General features: G+C 53.3%; 1 protein-coding gene across 2 annotated transcripts in view; it reads left to right on the top strand.

Annotated features, from left to right (window-relative positions):
- Positions 1 to 3,328, top strand: part of CORO2B (coronin 2B) — a 106,024-nt gene extending 102,696 nt beyond the window's left edge. For both annotated transcript variants that reach the window (XM_058665328.1, XM_004577947.2), the window contains exon 12: positions 3,017 to 3,328. In XM_058665328.1, coding sequence (XP_058521311.1) covers positions 3,017 to 3,148 — 132 coding nt within the window. In that variant the 3' untranslated portion in view covers positions 3,149 to 3,328. The remainder of the gene's footprint in view (positions 1 to 3,016) is intronic.
- The last annotated feature ends 11,315 nt before the right edge of the window (positions 3,329 to 14,643 follow it).

Below are 14,643 nucleotides of genomic sequence, written 5' to 3'. Positions count from 1 at the left end.
AAAGATTGATCTTCCAGTCTCGAAATGGTTGCAACAGCCACAGCTGGGCCAGGCTGAAGCCAGGAGTCTGAAACTACAATCCAATCCATGGGGACATGGATGTCAGGGGCCCAAATACTGGAACAGTCCTCTGGTGCATAAGTAGGAGGCACCCATACTCATATGAGATGGTTGCATTGCAGACAACAGTTTAAGCCATGGCACTATGAGGCCAGCCTTTGGGGCCCTACTTTTTTTGTTTGTGTTGTTTTAAAGCACTTAAGTTTTTTGTTTTTTTTGTTTTTTTTGTTTTTTTTTTTTCCGAAAGTCGGAGTTACACAGAGAGAGAGAGAGATCTTCCATTTGCTGGTTCACGCTCCAAATGGCTCCTATAGCTGGGACAGGGCCAGGTCAAAGCCAGGAGCCAGGAACTTCTTCAGGGTCTCCCATGTGGGTGCAGGAGCACAAACACTTAAGCCGTCTTCCGCTGCTTTTTCCAGGCCATTAACAGGAAGCTAGATGGGAAGTGGAGCATCTGAAACATGAACCAGCACCCACATAAAATGCCAGTGTTGCAGGTGGCTTAACGCACTAGGCCATAGCACAAGCCCCAGTTCCCTAGTATTTGGAGCCATGACCTTGTCCTCTGAGTCAGAGCTGAGAGTCTAGCAGAAAATCTCGAGAGGCTCTGAGCAGACCATGCAGATGTTGCGGTGCCTCTCCACGAAAACTGGGCGGCTTGCTCCTCACAGCCTACAGAGTGTGCTTGGGGAACAGTCCCCGGGGAACAGTGGGTCAGGAAGAGGCGTTGTGGCTGGGAGATACAGGGTCCAGGTAGGAAGAAACACTTGACAGCAGATCCACCAGGAGGCCATGTCCCACTTAAGAACTGTGCTCAGAGCCACTGAACTGTACACTTAACAAAGGCAATATTTACGCTATGTGCCTCACACCTCAAAAAGCTGTAGTTTGACAAAAGCAGACCCCTTCTCCTGCAGAAAAAACAGCTATGAAGAAAAATGTTCAGAACTTGGACGGTATAAGTGTGTGTAGAACCATTCCATGTAAGGACAAGTAGTGAGTCGCTCCTTTTGAGCAGAAGCAGCCGGGCTGGGGTGGGCATGATGATGCAGCAGTGCTGGCCACCACTTGGGATGCCCGCATCCTATACCACAGTGCCTGGTTCAGATCACTGCCCTTTCAATCCAGCCCCCTGCTAATGCACCGAGGAAGGCATTAGGGGGCATGGCAGCTGCCACTCACACGGGAGACCCAGTTGGAGTTCCAGGCTCCTCCTTGCTTCTGCCTGGCTCAGCCTGGCTTTGCTACTATTTGGGGAGTGAACCAGTGAACGGGAGGGCTCTCTGCTTCTTGAGCAAAACAAACAGGCTAACAAGCAGGTTTCACTCATTCTTTGCATGAATGTAGTAAGATAATTTAAAACAATGGAAAGATCAGAAAAACTGGGAATTCTGGCTACTTTAGTTGTATCTTCAAAACACTGAGACCAGAGGCTGTACTGTGGTGCCATCCATGGCAGGGTACTGGTTGGTGTCCCAGCTGCCTCACTCCCCACCCAGCTCCCTGCTACTGTGCGTGGGAAGACAGTGGAAGATGACCTGAGTGGCTGAGATCCTACCATTCACGTGGGAGACCAGGATGGAGCTCCTGGCTCTGGTTTGCCCCTACCCACTCCTCCACCCCACCCCCACCGCCCCACCAATCTCCTGCGGATGGCATTGGCCATATCTTGTTTGCATAAATCTCCTCTCCACTCCAATGTTCAGCTCCTTTTAGGTGGGACAAGAGCTTCAAGTCCACCAGGAAGCAAAGCCCTGGCTTTTACAACGTGTTCCCAGGGATTTGATAGAGTCCAAGTGACCTGAGGAATCACTTCCCAGTGGTATAGTTCATGCTTGTGTGTCATTCTGTGAGTTCTTACGCACACACACACACACACACACACCCCTCCCTACCAGCTTCTGCTGCAGTGTAGTTTGTTTTTGAACATTGTCGCCTTTTATCAGGATCTTTCTAAAGCATTTCACTCAGTGTTTATACAAACAGCACCTCTGTCTTCATGCCCCTTCCATCCAATTGCAAGCTGGTGAGTTCAGTTATGCGATAGCCCCATCCCGTGTCACTCACAACGAAAGAGCTGGGAGCCAACGCAGGCCCTGCAAGTCACACTCAGCCAACACATGTAGGAGTTGCCAGAGCCTCCTGGTTGGCTGTGTCTCACATACCAGAGACTGCTTGGCCTGGGAGTTGTGAAGGGTTGCACAGCCACTCCAGCGTATGCATTGCTGTCACGGCCACGCGGCAGCAGAGACAAAATCAGGTTGCATTCCATGCCCTGAGCCTGTCCAAGCAGATGGAGGCCAGTGTTCTATCGAGATGGGCAAAGAAAACACTGAGAGAGGTTAGCTTTGTGGTATGGAGGGTAAAAGCTACCACCTACGAGACTGGCATCCTGGCAGTCCCAGCTGCTCCATTTCTCATACAGCTCCCTGCTAATGCGCCTGGGAAAACAGTGGAAGAAGGTCCAAGAGCTTGGACCCCAGCACCCATATGGGAGACCCAGATGGAATTCCTGGTTTCTGGTTTTGGCTTGGTCCAGCCCAGCCTGTAGTGGCCATCTGGGCAGTGAACCAGCAGATGGAAGACCCCTTTCTCGTTATATATATATATTACTCTGCCTTTCAAATAAATACATAATTTTTTAAAAGAAAGAAAAAAAAATGAGAGCGAGAGAGAAGTACTAAATGTGGTCCCTTTAAAGGGTAAGCTTGGGATATTTGGTAAACTGGACTATGCTTCTGCCTCAAGGACCCTGAATCCGTGAATGACCGATTCAGCTGGGGGCCACTGTTGTCAGTTTCTCCTCCCCAGCCAAAGCTGAACCCAGTGAAGGGATAGTGATGATGATGCTACTGAAGGGGGCGGGGAGGCCTGGGGGAGGCGGGCTGGAGACCCCACCCCTCAGGCGACCCCTGCCTTCTCACCACCCCACCCTGTCTTGCCCCCAACTCCCCAGCTCCTGCGCATGTTCTTCCGGCAGCAGGATGAAATCCGGCGGCTGAAGGAGGAGCTAGGCCAGAAGGACATCCGCATTCGGCAGCTGCAGCTGGAGCTCAAGAACTTGCGCAACAGCCCCAAGAACTGCTAGCTTCCGCGGGGGCTGCCGCGCCCGCCCGTCGCCGCCGTGTCTCCACTTGCTGGGACCTTCCCCTTTCTCCCCGGCCCCAGCCGCGCAGCTAGGAGTGGAGCCCACAGTGGTGGGCTGGAAGAGAACTGGGACCTCCTGAGGCCTGCCCTCCTTTCCTGGAGACCGCCAGCTGGCAGCCCCCTTCCCTGCCACTACGCTCGCCACACACACACACACACTCCTGACAACGCCCTCCCCCTTGACTGGGTGAAGACCGCAGTTCTCACAGTGGATCAGGCAGCAGGGGGAGGAATGGGACCGCAGCTGGACTTGAACTCTTTCCCCTCCCCGCCAAAGGGGCTTCTGGGATAAGTGGAGATGTTCCCAGCAGAGTGAGGGCTCGCTGCAGGCTGCGTCCTCCTGCTCTTCCCCACTGGGCGCTCTCCCCAGCTCCACCCCGTCTCCCCCTGCCCTGCCCCTCTTGTCTTCAGGGAACGGAGAGGACGCTCTCCAAGGCCATAATGACCCCTTGCCTTCCCGTGATTCGGCTCAGAGCCCTTGCACACTCTTTCCCCATTCACGGTGTGAGCCAGGCAGCCTAGGGACGAGGGCCCCCAAGAGTGATGGGCACATTGCAGAACTGAGGGTCGAACAGTGGGCCCAGGCTCGGACCCTCGGCTGTCCAGTCCCCACAGCCAAGACCTGCCCCCTACATCAAGATGCCAATCCCATGGTGGGCTTCCCCAGAAAGTGACTGGAAGCTGCTCTTTCTGACTGCTTGACAGCATTCATGCCAACGTGCCACACTGCCGTCAGACCCCACACCCCCTGCTTGCAACCCTGTGGGGGCTCCCTCTAAGATGAGGCCCTCTTCCTCCTGGAAATTAGGCTGAAAAGGATGGAGCTCGGCCCCCCTGGGGAAGGCAGAACAGGGCTCCAGTGATTGCTGGGCATGTTCTGCATGCCCCCACCCCCACACGATCTCAGCCACAGCCTTACTCCCCATGGAACAACCTTGTTCCCTCACATCTGTACAGCACTTTAAAGTTTACATGGCACGTCTCAGGGAGCCCTGAACCTGCTCTGTCAGCAGGTGAGAATGCTCAGGGGCATGTCCCCAGGTCACAGGGCTCCTTAAGATGCCACCACATTGCATTGGGTCTGCCCCACATTTTCTTTTCTTTTTCTGTCTGCCCCCTCCCCTCTTTTCTCCTTCCATTTCCACTCCATGCAGAGTCCGGAGTCACTGTTCTTAGAAAAGTCACATTTTAGAGGTGAGATCTGAGCATCGAGACAGGGGTGCCCACACTGCACTCCCTTTAGCCGGGAGCCATCTGACATGCTTGATGCGCACCTGCCCTGCCCCGGCCACCGTGCAGGGCATCCTCTGCACAGGGCCAGGTGTGCCAGGTGAGGAGGAGCCCCTCAGCCCTTGGGTCTTTCCGCCAAAGCCCTTGTACCCTCCCAGGCGGCTAAGGCAAGGTTTCCTCGCCCTCCCCTAGGTCCACATCTGGACAGCATCAGCTCTCATCTGCCCACTGCACACCTTGTGAGCTTTTTTTTTTTCCACTGACCTTGTGGTCTTCTGAGATTATTTATGCTGCCTCTTAAGGATAGAATTGAAATAAAAGGTTTTCAACTTAGCAGATCCTGCCTGGCTGCAGCTCTTGGTCACCGTGGTCTCTTGATGAGCGAGACCCCCATCCACACACAGCTCCATTTGCCTTTCTGGAATAGCAACCTGGGTCTGCCTGTGCAGAAATCACTCCACGCCGTCATTCATCTGAGCCCCTTCTTTAGGCCAGATAGCCCTTGCCATGGGGTTGTTCTGTGTGAGCTAAGATGTCCAGTAGTTTTTGTAACTGACACTGGAGCAGTGTTCAGCCAGCGTGGTGGCTGGAAATGACTGGAGATACTGACCGGTGTCCCCTGGGGTGAAGAAAGGGACTTTTGTCTGAGAACTTCTGATGTACAGCTGTGCTGTTCAGTGGACACGTGATCTGATCTAAACCTGCACTGGAGCCTGAGAGACACAGCACGACACACCACCGCGACCCATCATGGTTTACAAGACACATTCACATGGCTCGCCAGCAGCCCTGATTGGTGGGCACTATTGTTTTTCCCACGTTCTAGAGAACTGTCAGGCCCAGAGCTGACTAGCCTGTGCTGGACTGGGCCTGGGCCCACTGTAAGATGGGAAGGTGAGACCCCCTGCAACCCCACCGCACTGGGGTCACCTTGGAGAAGAGCCATTAGAGTGGACTGAGAACAGACTGGAAGTGGGGTACCCCCTCCCCACCACAGGAAGCTCAAGAAGGCAACTGGAGGAGGCCATGATGATCAGCTTCCTTGGTGGGAGGGACACTGGGAGGAGTCATGAAGTCCCGCCCCACTAAGATAGTGTGTTGTTAAGTAAGTCACTTATCCTCTCTGGGCCACGCTTTCTCCATCTGCACAGTGAAGCGGGGTTGCTGTCTGGCCTAGCAGTCATGATGCCTGTGTCGCCCCTCAGAGAGCCTGGGCCCTATTCTTCCTTTCTCTCTTGGGTCCATCTTCCTGCTGCTACTACAGACCCTGTGGGGGCAGCCATTATGGCTCCCATGGTTGGGTTCCTACAACCCACCTGGATGACCTCAACTGAGTTCCCAGCTTCTGGCTTTGACCTTGGTCCAACCCTGACTTGTGAGCAAACCAGCAGATGGGAGTGCAAGCTCTTCTCTGCCACTAGTGGTGCAGAGAAGGGGACATGTGCCCAGGGCTACCCACCAGGCAACACAGCTGGCGCCAGCAAGAAATTTACCAGAAGGGAGGCAAGGACAGCTCCCTCTGGTGCTTATGTGTAGCAAAGACTTCGCCTGAACAGGGGCTTGAACAAGGACATCCCTGGAATTTCTGCTCTGGTTAATTCAGGGCCGAAAAGAACGTAAGACTGGCCGCCGTAGGATGTGGGAGAAAAACTAATGAGTGACCTGCCTAGGCCCAGGGAAACATATAACTGCACAAAGCAATCTGCTGGCTCCAAGCTCTTTGTCTCACGCAGCACCTAACTTTGACCCCGGCAGGGTCATCCTTTCTGTCTTTGCTATGGGAAGTTGTCTAAGGTCAAGGTAGAAATCACTGCAACCCGTTCCTGCATTGCCCTCCTCCCACCCCCTGCCACAGCCCACTCTCCCACAGCGTTTGCTGAATCACCAATTCTCTGTTGGCTGGCTCTGTGCCCTTTGGCTCTTCATGTGCTGGGATGAACTGTATCTCTCATGTCTTCCCCGGCTCCCTCTGCCAAGTGCAGCTTCGCCCTCCAGGCAGCTTCCCTTCTCCAGTGATGGCCACTGATGTCAGGAGCCAGCCCCACAGCTCCCCAGGCCCTCCCCACTGCCAGCCTCCTTGCTGGCTGCTGGCACCCTGCCTGTTCCAGGCAAGGACAAGTCTTCAGGCTGGCCTCCAGACCCTTGTCCTCTATGAAGGGGTCCCTGATACCCCTGTACCAGCAAAGGCACCCTCATCTTGGCCACATCTCCCCTGACACCTTGTTGGAGTTCTAGCTCACACTTTGCACTGGGGTGCTGGGAATGCGGAGGTGCCACTGCCAGTGGCCTGTGTGTGGGCATCACATCAGTCAGCAAGATATGGCGCCTAAAGGGGGCTGGGCTGAGCGCCACCCTCCACCCCAGCTGCCCACTCCCCACTACTCAGCATGGCATGGCGGCAGGGGCCAGTCCTCTTGGCACTAACTGGCCTCTGGCTTGTCCCCCAGCAGCCTCCTGAGATCCCAAGATGGGCTTGGGCATTTTTAGACGCTCTCCTGGTGCTGGGCAGGCATCCCAGACTGCCGTGCAGAATGTGGCTGCCGCTTCTCTGTGGGAAATGACTTCATATTGAAAACACCCCCACCACAGGGCCCTGCCCCCAGCCTGCCTTGCTGGGAAAGTGCTGGGTGACAGTGATGGTAACTGGAGGGGGGGGCCAGGAAGCGTGGGGGGAAGAACTTCAGCCTCAGGCATTGTGGCCCTGCACCTCTTCTCACAGCCTGCAGTACGGGGAGGGGAGAGGCTCCAGTCTGGGAGGTTGGCAGCAGTTCCTGGTTCTCCCTGGATGTGCGTTTCCTATTGGACGCAAACTGCAGGCTGTCTCGCCTTGGCATTTGTACTCTGCAACAAGTACAAATGGGTCAACCTCTTGCAGAGGGAGAAGGTGAGCAGCTAAGGGGTTGAGTGGGAGGAGCCCGGGGTCCTCTATGGAGTCGGGGTGGCACTGCCCTATGTCCAGTCAGCGCATAGCCTTGGAGGGGTAGGTGGTCAGGCAGTGATCCCTCTGGGGTTGGGAATGCGCCTGTGAATAGAGTTAACTGATGGAAGGGGACTGGGTACACTGCAAAGGATGAACCCCAAGGGAGAGAGGAACAGTAGGGAGGCTGAGGCTGGAGATTCTAAATTTCAAGGTCACAGCAAGCTTCAAAGACCAGGAAGAGATAGCTGGAAACTTGAAGGCAGCCAGCAGGTGGCAGATTATGGCCTTCCTAGGGAGCCCAGTCTTTCTTAGCAGAGGCTGTCCTGTCCACCACGCCCCAGGGCACCAGGCCTCATGGCAAAATGGGTACAGACAAGGACAAAGCCGGAAATGCCTTGAGTGGGAGAAGGGAGGGCCCCAAGGGACCAGCCCCATGCGAGGTTGCCCTGGAGGATGGCTGTCTCAGCCTCTTCCCTCTGATGCTACAGATGCTGCCCAGTCCAGCCCTGACCTGCTCGTGACCTTGAGCATAGTCCCACAGGATGGGCTCCCTGCTCTCCTGGAGAGGCTGCATTTCATCAGGCTTGAGGTTGAGGAAGTGGCAGGAGAAAGTGACAGAAAGGGAAGGTAAGGGGGCATCAGGGGTCCAGGCAGGCCAGCAGCCTGTGGTGGGCAGGGCCTGGGGGAAGGGGGAATGAGTAAAGAGGGGATGTCACAGCCCTGCCCAGCCTGGGGTGCTCCAGCTCTAGCCACTTTGTCTCCAGGAAACCACTGCTGAGGAAAACAGGAGTCACTGTCCCAGGTGTCTGTTCATCCCCGGCCAGGGGACAACCCCCAGGGACCAGTTAGACTGCTGGGTCCAGGGCCAGAAAGCCCTGAATCCACTCCCAGCAGCCAGGGAGGGGCTAGGAAAGGAGTGGGCACTCCCCTCTGCCTGGTTCCAAGGGGAAGGAACCACAGAGCCACATGTGGGGGGCACCAGATGCAGGAGGCAGTTGCTGTTGGCCTGGCCTGGAGCTGTGGTCAGGGTAGACTGAAGATAACAAATCAGCCTTGACCCAGGAGTGAGGTGGAAGGGGAAAGATTTGTTGGGAGAAGCCCCAGAAACAGAGGCAGAGCTGGCTTCCTGCAGACAGAGGTTCTTTCCCTAATCCCTTACAAATCCCAGGCACCTGGGACCGAGGACAGCACCAGCCACTACTGACTCAGCAAATGTCCTTGTGGTTTCTTGAAACGGGCAGGGCCTGTGTTAGGACACTTGTCAGATCCTTTTGATTTTAATTGTACTTATTTGCAAGACAGAGGAAAAAGAAAGGCAGATCTCCCATCTGCTGGTTCACTGCCCAAATGCCAGGCCTATGCCAGGCTGAAGCCTGGAGCCAAGAACTCAAGCTGGGTATCCCATGTGGGAAGCAAAAACCCATGTTCTTGAGCCATCCCCTGCTGTGTCCCAAGGTCACACCAGTAGGAAGCTGGATGGAAAGTGGAGCCTGGACTTGACTCCCAGGCATTCCATTATGGGATGTTATCATCCAAGCAATGGTTTAACTACTAGACCAAATGTCCACCTGCTGATTGGGTATTTCTGTCACTGGGAGACTGTCCCAAGCTGTCCCTTGGGGTTCCGTGGCAGTTTGAGTTGAGAGCCCCCTGTTCCCCATGGCTCTTTCATCTTATCACCCACCAGCCTCTCAGGGTACCTGAAGTCCATGCTGTTGTCCAGCAGTCATTTGTAACAACAGGGAGATTGATCATTGCTATTTTGCCTACCAGGATTTTCAGACAGTTTTCACCCCAAACTTTCTATTACATCACTCTCTCAAACAGTTTCTGCATCCAGCTATTGTCCTAGATACTGGGACTATGGAGATGGAGATGTGTGTAGTTCATGATTAAAAATTCATTCCTCTTGCAAAGAGAAGTGTCAGGAGTACTGGATTTCTTTTGAAAGTTTTTATTTGTTTGTTTTTTAAATCTACTTGAAAGGCAGAGAGAGAGACAGAGCTCTTCCGTTTGTCACTTCACTCCCCAAATGTTTACAGCAGCCAGGGTGGGCTGGGCCAGGCTGAAGCCAGGGGCCCAGAAACCCATACAGGACCCTTGCAATGTGGCAGGGACTCAGGGAACATGTCAGCAGGAAGCTGGAATCAGAGCAAGGTCAGGAATTGAACCCAGGTCTTCTGAAATGAGATGTCCCACGTGGCCTCTTAACTGCTGAGCCAATGGGCCTCCACAGAACTGAGATGAGTAGTAGTCATTATCTCAAGGTAAGGAGATAATAGATGGACTCCATTTTTTTTTAAATATCTATACTGTGCTACCAAAAGCAATCTCACAGCAAGAGAGAAAGGCATGTTACACACCTGTTAGTACTTGAGGCCGGCAAAGTTGCTCAACAGGCTAATCCTTCCCCTGCTAATGCCAGCATCCCATATGGACACTGGTTCGTGTCCCGGATGCTCCACTTCCCATCCACCTCCTTGCTTATGGCCTAGGAAAGCAGTAGAGAATGGTTTAAGTTCTTGGGCTGCTATACCCACGTGGGAGACCTGGAAGAAACTTTTGGCTCCCAGTTCCAGATCCGCTCAGCTCTTGCCATTGTAGCCATTTGCAGATGAAAGATCTCTCTTAAAAAAAATTGTTTTGTTTTGTTTTTTAATCTTTGACTCTTTCCCTTGGAATCTAATCTTGCCCTTGTTCTGGAGTGAGGTCTGGACTTTCCTGCCAATATCACCACTGCCCCTCTGGACCAGAGGAGGGAATGGCCTATGTGGGTAGCCAGACAGGGAGCGCAGGCTTGGTGTTGACCCAATGTCACTTCGGCTGACCCTTGAGCGGCACAGAGTCTTCCTGGGACTAAGCTCCCCACCAAGGAGATGTCCAGCTTCTGTGAGCCCAGTGCAGGCCGAGACAGTGACCTGCTGTGGAGATGCTGTGCCAGCTAGCTCAACTGGTCCCCAGCTCAAGGCATCATTAACTTAAACTCTTCCATTCGGTGTGGTCTTGATCTCTGGCCAGTTTGAGAAAATGTGAGAGAGAGACTGAGAGAGAGAGAGACCCCATTTGCTGGTTCACTCTTCTAACACCTGTGGCAGCCAGGACTAAGCCAAGGCAGAAGCCTCCCATGGGGGTGACAGGGACCTAGTTACTTGAGCCACCATCACAGCCTTCCAGGGTCTATCTGCCTTGGCTGGAAGCTGGAGTCAGCAGCCAGAGCCAGGCTGCCCCTGCCCATTGCTCCCTGCCTCCATTCTAAGGGATGCCAGTGGCCTTGGGCCTTCTTCTTGCCTTTGGTGGGGTATGTTGGCTCCTGACCCACAATCTTCAAAACCTGCTATGGTATAAGAAAAGTTAAACCAATGCCTGTGGCACCAACATTCCGTATAGGTGCTGGTTCAAGTACTGGCTGCTCCACTTCCCATTCAACTCCCTGATAATGTGCCTGGAAAAGCAGTGGAAGTTGGCCAAGTTCTTGGGCCCATGTACCCACACGGGAGACCTAGAAGAAGCCCTTGGCTCTTGGCTTTGGGTTGACCCACCTCTGTCCATTGCAGCCATTTGGGGAGTGAAAAGAAGATTCTCTCTCTCTCTCTCTCTCTCTCTCTCTCTCTCTCTCCTTCTTCTTTCTGTAATTGTACTTTTAAAATAAAAATAAATAAGTCTTTTTAAAAAGAAGTTGAAGAATTGAGCTCATTTAGGCATTCCAGCTGCCTAGCTCCTGGTCCTCCCTCTCTCCTTCACTCCTGGCTGGATTGGGCTGCAGGCACTTCACAAACTACAGAATTAACAACTTCTTTCCTGAATCTGCTTCTCACTGCACACACATATATAACTAACTGGGTCATTGAAATGACCAGAGATGGGCAGGTATTAGCCAACAGCTTGAGACACCTGTGTCCACCATCAGGGATGGCTTCACAGTGGATAGTACTGGGCTTTCCAGGGTGATGGGGAGTGGCGGGAAGAGCACGAGCAGAGGGGTCCTTTACTAGTGGGTCCCCATGCAGGCCTTTGGGTCCTTCCTGAGCCCCACACTGATTGTCTTGAGAAGATAACATTTCAGTCTCAACACAGAATGGCAGAGAGAGGGCAGATTATTGAAAGATCTTCCATCTGCTGGTTCACTCCCCAGATGGTCACAATAGCCAGATCTGAGCCAGGCCAAAGATAATGAGCCAGGAATTCCATCTGGGTCTTGTACATGGGTAACAGGGACTCAATGACTCGGGCCCTCTTCTACTGTCCTTCCCCCACCCCACCACCACCCGCCAGGTGCATTATCAGGAAGTTGGATTGGAATCAGAGCAGCCAGGACTCAAGTCAGTACTCCAGTAGGGATGGCAGCAGCTTAACCCACTGTGCCACAATGCCAGGTCCTTGATACCCCACTTCTGCCCATCATTGAATGGGTTGATGAGGAGAATCCAGCTTTCCTCCCAATCTCCGTGAGATTAAGGCCCAAACCTCAGCAGCAAGAGTGCCCGCTAGTTCCTTCCCCAAAAACCAGACGGCCCCAGGAATGTCCGAACTCACACACAGCAAGTGCGACTTGGCAGCCCTGGCCCTGTTGTCACAGAGTAAGGGACTTTATTACTTTATCAGCTGATACCAGAGTTCCTTTACAGGAAGGAAGCATTTGTTTGTTTAGAAAAATTCCTTGATAGGCCCCTTGAGGGTAGAAGGTGAAGCGCTGAGAACAAGGGTTAAGAGGAAAAAACAAAGAGAGTGGAGTGGCCTGGCCAAAGAAATGCCCAGGGACCCGGGCAGGAGAGCAGAGGGAGAGCGCCAGCCAGGCAGCACAACGGGAAGCTACCGCCCCGGGAGGCAGGAAGTGGGGCACCCAGCAGATCTCAAGCTACTTGATCTGGGCTCTGGCTCTGTCTGCCAATCCTTCGCTCCAATACAAGACAACGCCCCCAATCCCTAATACTCATTTGTCGCACAGGCTGTCTCACAGGGGAAGTGGGTGGCAAGGTAGAAGAGGCTGTTCTGGGAGACTATTCTGGGAGAGATATGGGGTGGCCGCTACACTGTCAAGAAGGAGAATTAGGGGCTGGCACTGCAGCTCAGCAAGTGAAACTGCTGCCTGCAGCAGTGTGGCATTCCACGTTGAGTGATGGTTGGCTCCACTTCCAATCCAGCTCCTCGCTAATGGGCCGGAGACTGCAGCGGGCAGGGGTGGAGGTGGCCCAAGTACTTACGCCCTTGAACCCATGCAGGAGATTGGCTGTGGTCCAGCCTAGCTCTGGTCATCGCAGCCATTTGGAGAATGAACCAGTGGGCAGATTTCTCTCTCTCTCTCTCTCTCTCTCTCTTTGCTGTCCACATAAATAAAATAATGTTTCCAAAAAAATAGCCTATTCTAGCTTCATGCTATTTAAAACCACTTCAATTGAGCTGCTGCTTACAACCCTAACATCCCATATGGGAGTGCTGGTTCACATCCGGCTGCTTCACGTGTAACACAGTTCCCTGGGCTCCTGCTACCCACGTTGGAGACCCAAATGCAACTCATGGCTCCTGGCTTCAACCTGACCCACACTTGGTTGCAGTGACCATTTGGGGAAGTGAGCCAGTGGTTGGAAAAATGTCTTGGTTTCTCCGCCCCCGCCCCCTACCCCCATGTCTCACTCTGCCTTTTAAATAAATAAATCGTGAGCCCAACACAGTAGCCTAGTGACTAAATCCTCACCTTGCATCCATTGGAATCCCATATGGGCACAAGTTCATGTCCTGGCTGCTCCATTTCCTACCCAACTCCCTGCTTGTGGCTTGGGAAAACAGTGGAGGATGGCCCAAAGCCTTGGGCCCCTGCACCCGTGTAGGAAAACTGAAAGAAGCCCCTGGCTCCTGGCTTCGGATCCGCTCAGCTCTGGCTGTAACAGCCGCTTGGGGAGTGAACCTGTGGATGAAAGATCTTTCTCTCTGCATCTCCTGCTCTCTGTAACTCTGCCTTTCTAAAAACAAAATGAATCTCAGATATATATATATATACATACACAAATACATTAATTTTTTTAAATTCCATTGCCTTATTGTCTTCCCTCGCTGGACACTGGATCTTTACAATACTCCCTCAGAGGAGGAGAGACACGAACTCCCTGGGTTTGTAACGCGGAAACTGGACCCAAAGAATCAAAAGGTCCATTTGTGTTAGGCAGGAGAGACGATCTCTGATCTTGAGGAATGTTGAGAAGACAAGATATACACACACGGAAAACACCATCGAAAAGGGAGGAATAAATTTAAAAAATCAGTGTTTTAAGGCCAAGCATGATTAACTGCTTCAAAGATGACAAGCTACCCAAAACCAAAGTCAAATCAGCTCTACTGTCCACGACCCCCACTTTGTCCCATCTCCTGTCCATCCCCGCCACCATCAACCCCTGCTGCACAGTACCCCCGCAGCTTCTGCAGCCGCCTCCCTGAGCCCAGGAGCGCCCCAGCCACTGCAGTGAGCTTCGTAACCTGCAAGGCTCGTCCAGTAGAGCCTTGCTCCTACTCTAAAGAATGCTTTAACCTTTGGCCCAGCTCAACGATCTCCCAGCGCCCAGCTGCCTGAAATTCTCTGCTTATACTCCTTGTGTGCACAATGACAGGGAATGCACCCTCTGGATGATTCTATCACTGTGCGATCATGTGTGTGTCTACACAGGCCTGCATGGTCCAGGCCAAACCCCGCAAGGCCTATTTTCCTTCCTCTCCCCACCCCGTCCCTTCATTCTTTCTTCCTTCCTTCTTTGCGCAGAAAGAGAGAGAACACCCATCCCCTTACTCCCCCAAATCCAGCACAGCCAGGGCTGAGCCAGGCTGAAGCTGTGTCTCCAGGTATCCCACAGAGATGAGGACTGCTAGAGCAATCACCATGGCCTCCCAGCGTCTGCATCGGCAGGAAGCTGGAGCCAGGAGCCAGAGCTGGGACTTGAACCAAGGCACTCCGATGTGGGACGTGGGCATCTCAACCACCAGACCGAAAGCCTGCTGCCAACATGGTCTCTTGATGTCCTCTCAACAGGGAAGCCCAAGATGTGTGAAGTTGCTGCTGGCCTCAGGTGGCACCCAAGTGCTGGACAGTAAATTGATTGTAGGTAGTGAAAGACGACACTCTTTGATAAGGATGAGGAACTGGCACCATGGCATAACAAACCAAGCTTCTGTGTGTGGTGCTGGCTTCCCATATGGGTGCCAGTTCGGGTCCTAGCTGCTCCACTTCCAACCCAGCTCCTCGCTAATGAGCTGGGAAACCAATAAACAATGACTCGAGTCCTTGGACCTCTGAAGCCACA

This window comes from Ochotona princeps, chromosome 6 (assembly GCF_030435755.1).
Source record: "Ochotona princeps isolate mOchPri1 chromosome 6, mOchPri1.hap1, whole genome shotgun sequence".
In the NCBI taxonomy this organism is placed as follows: domain Eukaryota; kingdom Metazoa; phylum Chordata; class Mammalia; order Lagomorpha; family Ochotonidae; genus Ochotona; species Ochotona princeps.
This window is presented reverse-complemented; position numbering and strand designations above follow the sequence as displayed.